The sequence below is a fragment of the Nomascus leucogenys genome, chromosome 10, assembly GCF_006542625.1.
Source record: "Nomascus leucogenys isolate Asia chromosome 10, Asia_NLE_v1, whole genome shotgun sequence".
Lineage (NCBI taxonomy): Eukaryota > Metazoa > Chordata > Mammalia > Primates > Hylobatidae > Nomascus > Nomascus leucogenys.
The window spans coordinates 87,486,566-87,494,741 of record NC_044390.1 but is presented as its reverse complement, the minus strand read 5'-3'; the positions used below and the strand labels follow the sequence as shown (position 1 = coordinate 87,494,741).

Below are 8,176 nucleotides of genomic sequence, written 5' to 3'. Positions count from 1 at the left end.
CCTCCCGAGTAGCTGGGATTACAGGCATGCGCCACCATGCCTGGCTAATTTTGTGTTTTTAGTAGAGACAGGGTTTCTCCATGTTGGTCAGGCTGGTCTCGAACTCTCCACCTCAGGTGATCTGCCAGCCTCGGCCTCCCAAAGTGCTGGGATTACAGGCATGAGCCACCACGACTGGCCTCTGATATGACAGTTCTAATGCCCTTTAGTATTCTATAATTCAGACCCAGGCTTTTGGAATCCAAAGCCCAGGTTTTTCTCACAAACCCACACTGCAGAGGGGAGTAGTGGAAAAAAATAAAACCTCTGCCTTGGAATCAGACAGATCTAAACTGGAGCCCTATTTTGTCATTTGCCAACTGTGTGACCTTGGGCAAGTTACCGCAACTCTCTGAACCTGTCTCTTCATCTGCAAGGTGCATGACTGATGGGACTATTCAACCAGACCCAGTGCACAGATTCAGGCACTTGATAAGACATGAGGCTGCAGGCAGCAATCTTTTTTCTTTTCTTTTTTTCTTTTTCTTTTCTTTTTTTTTTTTTTTTTTTTTTTTTTTTTGAAATAGGGTCTCACTCTGCTGCAGAGGCTCAATCACGGTTCATTGCAGCCTTGACCTCCCTGGCTCACGAGATCCTCCCACCTCAGCCTCCTGAGTTGCTGGGATCACAGGTGCAATCCACCACCACACCTGGTTAACAGTTTTTTTTTTTTTTTTAGAGATGAGGTCTCTCTATGTTGCCCAGGCTGCACTTCCTTCTTGTCTCCCTTATCCCAGCGTCCGACTGAACTGACAGCTTTGCTTTCCCCAACCAGCCCATGAAGCTGGGCTGAGTACAAAGCGGTGGGTATGAGGGTCAAGATTGTAAGATCTGAAAACTCCAGAAACCATCCCTTTGGTTAACAGTCCTAAGGACAAATGCATAACATATTTTCCAGTGATCCCATGCTGGCAAATCGTCAGGGTCATTCCTGCAACAGACAGATTCAAGGCCAGCCCCAGACTCAGCCAAGAGCAAAGCAAACACGCCAACCTTATCTGGGCGGGGGTGTGTGGAGACTGACTATAAGACTATACCTGAGACTGGTCATCTCAGTTCTTTTCTCGCCTCCTTGACTGCAAGATGAAACTCCTTGTGCTAGCTGTGCTGCTCACAGGTAGGCAAGTCTCCCCAGCTCCACCCGCCTTTCTCTCCCAAGTGAGCTAAGATCTCACTCCTCCAGAATGGGGGCCAGAGGCCACAGCAGACAGGACTGGCCAGCCCCACAGTCTCAATTCGAGGTTCCCAGTGGGGCTTAAGGGCTCCTCTATTGGGGTTCCCTCAAGGCTGGCACCTTTTCAACCTGCAAGTCTGAACTCAGATTGCCTGAGCTAAGAAAGCTTGCCTTTATTTTCTTTTTTCCAGACAGGGTGTTGCTCTATCACCCAGGCTGGAGTTCAGTGGCACGATCATAGCTCACCGCAGCTTCCAACTCGTGGGCTCAAGTGACCCTCCCACCTTAGTCAACTAAGTAGTTAGGCCAATGTCCCATTTATTTTATTTATTTTTATTTTTATTTTACTTTATTTTATTTTTGAGATGGGGGCTCACTCCATCGCCCAGGCTGGAGTGCGGTGGCGTGATCTCAGATCACTACAACCTCCGTCTCCTGGGTTCAAATAATTCTCTTGCCTCAGCCTCTCAAGTAGCTGGGACTTGTAGCTCTCAAGTAGCTGGCACACACCACCATGCCTGGCTAATTTTTTTGTATTTTTTTGGTAGAGACAGGTTTTCACCATGTTGGCCAGGCTGGGTGAACTCCCTTTTACATTCTCCTCATCCCGCTCTACTTTTCCCCTTTCTAATGCAGTATCCAGTTTCCTTACTTATCACATTTATTTTATTTTATTTTTTTGGGGGACAGAGTCTTGCTTTGTCGCCAAGGCTGGAGTACAGTGGCGTGATCTCGGCTCACTGCAAGCTCTGCCTCCCAGTTCACGCCATTCTCCTGCCTCAGCCTCCCCAGTAGCTGGGACTAAAGGCACCCGCCACCATGCCCGGCTAATTTTTTTTGTATTTTTAATAAAGACGGGGTTTCATCGTGTTAGCCAGGATGGTCTCGATCTCCTGACCTCATGATCCGTCTACCTCAGCCTCCCAAAGTGCTGGGATTACAGGTGTGAGCCACCGCGCCCGGCCTTATCACATTTATTATTTATTGTTTTTCTCTCCCACTAGGTTGTAAGCTCCATGAGGTTAGAGATTATTATTATTATTATTATATCTGTTCACTGCTATATCTCTAGCTCCTAGGACAGAGCCTGGCACGTAGTAAGTGCTCAATAAATACTCACTGGATAAACAATGCGATAGTTTAAAACTATCTGGCCTAGGGAGGCTGAGGCAGGAGAATGGCGTGAACCTGGGAGGTGGAGCTTGCAGTGAGCCGAGATTGCACCACTGCGCTCTAGCCTGGGCAACGAGCGAGACTCCATGTCAAAAAAAAAAAACAAAAACTATCAGGCCTAGCTGGGTGGCACATGCCTGTAATCCTAGCATACTTTGGGAGGCTGAGGCGATAGGATCCCTTTTGCCCTATTGCCCAGGAGCCCAGAGACCAGCCTGGGCAATATGGCAAAACCCCGTATCTACAAACAACACAAAAAATTACTGGGGTGTGGTGGCCCATGCCTGTAGTCCCAGCTACTTAGGAGGCTGAGTTGCAGTGAGCCATGACTGCACCACTGCACTCCAGCCAAGGCAACAGAGTGAGATCCAAAAAGAAGAACAAGAAGAAGAAGAAAAAAAAAAATATATATATATGTATATATATATATACACACACACACATATATATAAACTTTATATATATAAAGTTTTCATAAAAAAAAACCTCTACCCACTTTCACTTTACCAGGTTCCTGGGTCCAACGGTCTTCAGTGGAGGCAGCTGGCAGGGGTCAGGGAGGCAGCGTGGGGCCGGAGGGCGCAGGAAGGCAGTGTGTCCCCGGGGTGCTGGCCGAGCAATTTGAACTCTGGCTATGTCTTCTTGCAGTGGCCGCCGCCGACAGCGGCATCAGCCCTCGGGCCGTGTGGCAGTTCCGCAAAATGATCAAGTGCGTGATCCCGGGGAGTGACCCCTTCTTGCAATACAACAACTACGGCTGCTACTGTGGCTTGGGGGGCTCAGGCACCCCCGTGGATGAATTGGACAAGTAAGTGATCCGCCTGGCGGAAAACTGGAGTGCCTGCCGGGGGCGGGGCGGGGCACCCGCCAAGGATCTCACGAGGCATACAAAGGGGACTTGCATATCTGTTAAGGATAACATATTTTCACCTCTTGTCAAATAAAGAAATATGTTCCAAGAGGACCCTCCCCGTTAGGGATGGAAACAATGACCGACGTGCAAAACGGTGGGCGATGCTGCCCTCCGGTGGCAGAATGTGGCAACAGTAAACATCACAGCAACTATCCACGTGTCATTTTCTAGCAGTGGTTGTCACCGCACCTTCTGAATACAGGCTTTTACTGTATTCTTGCAACCATGTTAAAAATCACTTTCAGGCCAGGCGCGGTGGCTCATGCCTGTAATCCCAGCACTTTGGGAGGCTGAGGTGGGTGAATCACTTGAGGTCAGGAGTTCAAGACCAGCCTGGCCAACATGGTGAAATTCTGTCTCTACTAAAAAATACAGAAATTAGCCGGACGTGGTGACGAGCGCCTGTAACCCCAGCTACTTGGGAGACTGAGTTGGAGGTTTCAGTGAGCCAAGGTCGTGCCACTGCAGTCCAGCCTGGGCAACAGAGCAAGACTCTGTCTCAAAAAAAAAAAAAATGCTTCCAATAAATATATGATAAAAGGACTTATATTTTTTTCAAGCCATAGGATCATTTCTCCTGAAGCATCTTGGCGAAGTCATCCCCACCTGTTCCTGAGAGTGGGCAGGTGAGGGGTGACCTATTTAGCTCTCCACTTACTCCTATCTCAGCTGCCCCTCCCACTTTCCAGGTGCTGCCAGACACATGACAACTGCTACGACCAGGCCAAGAAGGTAGACGGCTGTAAATTTCTGCTGGACAACCCATACACCAACACCTACTCATACTCGTGCTCTGGCTCGGAGATCACCTGTAGCAGTAGGTTTACCCCTTCCTTGACCTATGAATTCTAGTAGGTTCTCAGGAGGCCGGGGGGAAATAATAGTAACAACAGCCATGATTTAGTGATCATTTTCTTGGTTCTGGGCAGTGTCTCCTTTAATCCTCACAACAACTCTATGGGATAGGTACAATTATCCTCACTTAACAGATAAGAAAACTGAGGCTCAGAAGGCTGAGCTATTTGCCCAAAATCACACAGCTTGTAAGTGGTGATGGTTTGGGGTCTTTTTGTTGTGTAGAGACAGGGTCTTGCTCTGTCACCCAGGCATGAGCACAGTGGTGCAACCATAGCTCACTGCAGCCTCAACCTCCTGAGCTCAAGGGATCTGCTGACCTCAGCCTCCCAAGTAGCTGGTACTACAAGCGTGCACCACCATGCCTGGCTAATTTAAAAAATTTTTTTGTAGAGACTGGGTCTCACTACATTGGCCAGGCTTGTCTTGAACTCCTGGCTTCAAGCAATCCTCCTACCTTGGCATCCCAAAGTGCTGGGATTACAGGCGTGAGCCACCATGCCCGGCCACTTATTTCTTTACATTCCATCTTTCCAACAGAATGTAAGATCCACAGAACAGGGATTACTGCCTATTTTCTTCCTTTCTTTTTTGAGACAGAGTCTCACTCCATCACTGCAAACTCCGCTCAGCTCACTGCAACCTCCGCCTCCCGGGTTCAAGCGATTCTCCTGCCTAAGCCTCCTGAGTAGCTGGAATTACAAGCTTGCACCACCATGCTCAGCTACTTTTTTGTATTTTTAGCAGAGATGGGGTTTTACTATGTTGCCCAGGTTGGTCTCAAACTCCTGACCTCAAGTGATCTGCCTGCCTCGGTCTCCCAAAGTGCTGGAATTATAGGCATGAGCCACCGTGCCTGGCCGATTACTGTCTATTTTCTTTATTGCTATATCCCCAGATCTAGAGCAGTGCCTGACATATAGTAGGTGCTCAATAAATAACTGATGAATGCATAGCCTAGATATAAACTTTCTTTTTCTTTTTTTAAAACAATCTTGACAGCTTTGCAGAATAAATACAATCTTGCATTCTGCCTTTTCACTTATCACCTTGTCATGACTTTTTCGTATTGCCTCAAACCTTTATTGTTACTGTTTTTTCCATTGTTACTATTTTAATCACTGAATAATATGGCTTAATTTGCTTATACATCCTCTTGCTCCACTTTAGAAGGCCAAATTTACAAATCTGATGAAAGCTATGAACCCTCTCCCCAGGGAAATACACACACACACACACACACACACACACACACACACACACACACAGTTTCTTCTTAATGTTTGCAACTAGGACAAGAAACCTGCATTAGAGGATGTTTGTTCATATTAATTAAAATAACTCAGTTGGGCACAGTGACTCAAGCCTGTAATCACAGTACTTTGGAAGCCCAAGGTGGGTGGACTACTTGAGGTGAGAAGTTCGAGACCAGCCTGGTCAATATGGTGAAACCCTATCTCTACTAAAAATACAAAAATTAGCTGGGTGTAGTGATGCATGCCTGTAGTCCCAGCTACTCGGGAGGCTGAGGCAAGAGAATTTCTTGAACCTGGGAGGCGGAGGTTGCAGTGAGCCGAGATCGCACCACTGCACTCCAGCCTGGGCAACACAGCAAGACTCTGTCTCAAATAAATAAATAAATAAAATAAAGGATTGGAGAGAAACAAAATAAGATTCCTGAAGGTAAGCAGAGATACATAAATCATATGTAATAAAGTTTAAATGCATTTTAACTGTAATCTTATTGTTTATTTTGGTTACAAAAGTAAACAAGCCAAAAGTAATGCAACTTCAAACTCTACATAAATATCTATTATGGAAAGTGGAAGGCATCTGTAATCCTACTACCCAAAGATAACCAGTTATATATTCCTTCAGATTTTTGGGGCATACACTAGCTTTTTTTATTTGGGAAAATTTCCATGTGCAGGCGTACCTAATTTTTCTAAATGTCTATGTAGTATTCCATTTAAGGACGTTCCACAATTTTTAAAGTACATGCTTTAAAGTAGAGAAACTAGGTTGGGCACGGTGGCTCACGCCTGTAATCCCAGCACTTTGGGAGGCCGAGGCAGGCGGATCACCTGAGATTAGGAGTTCAAGACCAGCCTGGCCAACATGATGAAACCCCCTCTCTACTAAAAATACAAAAATTAGCTGGGCATGGTGGCGAGCACCTGTAGTCCCAGCTACTCAGGAGTCTGAGGCACGAGTATCACTTGAACCCAGGAGGCGGAAGTTGCAGTGAGCTGAGATTGCGCCACTGCACTCCAGCCTGGGCGACAAAAGGGAAACTCCGTCTTAAAAACAAACAAACAAAAAAAACACAGGATGCCCAGATAAATATGACTTTCAGATAAGCAATGGATAATTTTTGGGGGGCTACATGTCCCAAATATTGCATTCATTGTTTATCTGAAAGTCAAATTTAACTGGGCATCCTGATGTATTTGTATTCACTTAATCTGTCAGCCCTAAATATGCATCAGTGGAATGGCTGCCAGCTTATTCCAGTTAATTCTTCTTGCCCCAGATTGTATAAAACAGGGCCCAACTTGGCTCAGTCCTCTCCTTTCGTCCCTCTCCAGGCAAAAACAAAGAGTGTGAGGCCTTCCTTTGCAACTGCGACCGCAATGCTGCCATCTGCTTTTCAAAAGCTCCATATAACAAGGAACACAAGGACCTGGACACCAAGAAGTACTGTCAGAGTTGAATATCACCTCTCAAAAGCATCACCTCTATCTGCCTCATCTCACACTGTGCCCTCCAATAAAGCACCTTGTTGAAAGACCTCATGTTTGGATATTTTTTCATTCTCTGTCTATAAACTAGGTCTCTGCCTAGTCTTTTATTTTTATTTATTTATTTTTTTCTAGGTGGAGTCTTGCTCTGTGGCCCAGGCTGGAGTGCAGTGATGCGACCTTGGCTCACTGCAACCTCCGCCTCCCGGGCTCAAGCAATCCTCCCGCCTCATCCTCCCGAGTAGCTGGGACCATAGGCATGCACCACCATGCCTGGCTAATTTTTGTATTTTTTGTAGAGACAGAGTTTCGCCATGTTGCCCTGGCTGGTCTCAAACTCCTCAGCTTAAGTGATCTGCCTGGCTCGGCCTCGCAAAGTGTTGGGATTACATGCATGAGCCGCCGCACCTGGCTACTCTGCCTAGTCTTTTGTGAGTATCATTTCTTCCAGCCTTGGAAGCTAAGTTGAATTAGAAAGACACTTCCAGGAAGCAAGCAAGCACCTTGAAACCTGAGTAATGATTAACAATCACCATCTACTGATTATTTACTCTGTACCAGGACTGTGTGTCCATAAATCCTCTTGACAGCCCTATGAGGTATTGGCACTATTAGCAAATCTTATTTTCCTAAGCTGAGGCTCAATAGGAGAGATCACTTTTCCAATGCTATCATCTAGTAAGCAGCAGGGAAGGAATTTGAACCTGGCAAGTCTAACAACAGAAAACACACGCTGAACCACTGCCCTTCCCTGGCTGAAGTGGTAGGCTTTAGTTTGAGCCAGACCTTGCCCCCATCTCATGATTCTGCCTCCATTTTCAACTATATTAAACCATTTTTCTACAACGACTTTCTTTTTTTTTTTTTTTTTTTTTTTCCGAGATGGAGTCTCGCTTTGTCACCCAGGCTGGAGTGCAGTGGTGCGATCTCGGCTCACTGCGAGCTCCACCTCCCAGGTTCACACCATTCTCCTGCCTCAGCTTCCCGAGTAGCTGGGTCTACAGGAACCCGCCACCACGCCCGGATAATTTTTTGTATTTTTAGTAGAGACGGGGTTTCACCGTGTTAGCCAGGATGGTCTTGATCTCCTGACCTCATGATCCACCTGCCTCAGCCTCCCAAAGTGCTGGGATTAAAGGCATGAGCCACCGCGCCCGGCCACTACTTTCTTTTCTAAATAAAAGACTTCCCACACTCTACAAGCTAATTTTGACATTGTAGTCATGAAACATAATAAACATTAACAAGCCTGGCATGGTGGCATGCACCTATGGTCCTAGC

General features: G+C 46.5%; 1 protein-coding gene across 1 annotated transcript; it reads left to right on the top strand.

The window, feature by feature from the left end:
* The first annotated feature begins 1,089 nt into the window (after positions 1–1,089).
* PLA2G1B (phospholipase A2 group IB) lies at positions 1,090–6,938 on the top strand. The gene is made up of 4 exons (XM_003280282.4): positions 1,090–1,156; positions 3,035–3,194; positions 3,989–4,116; positions 6,743–6,938. Exons 1-4 carry the CDS (start codon positions 1,123–1,125, stop codon positions 6,865–6,867), a joined length of 447 nt encoding a protein of 148 aa, XP_003280330.1. The 5' UTR covers positions 1,090–1,122; the 3' UTR covers positions 6,868–6,938.
* The last annotated feature ends 1,238 nt before the right edge of the window (positions 6,939–8,176 follow it).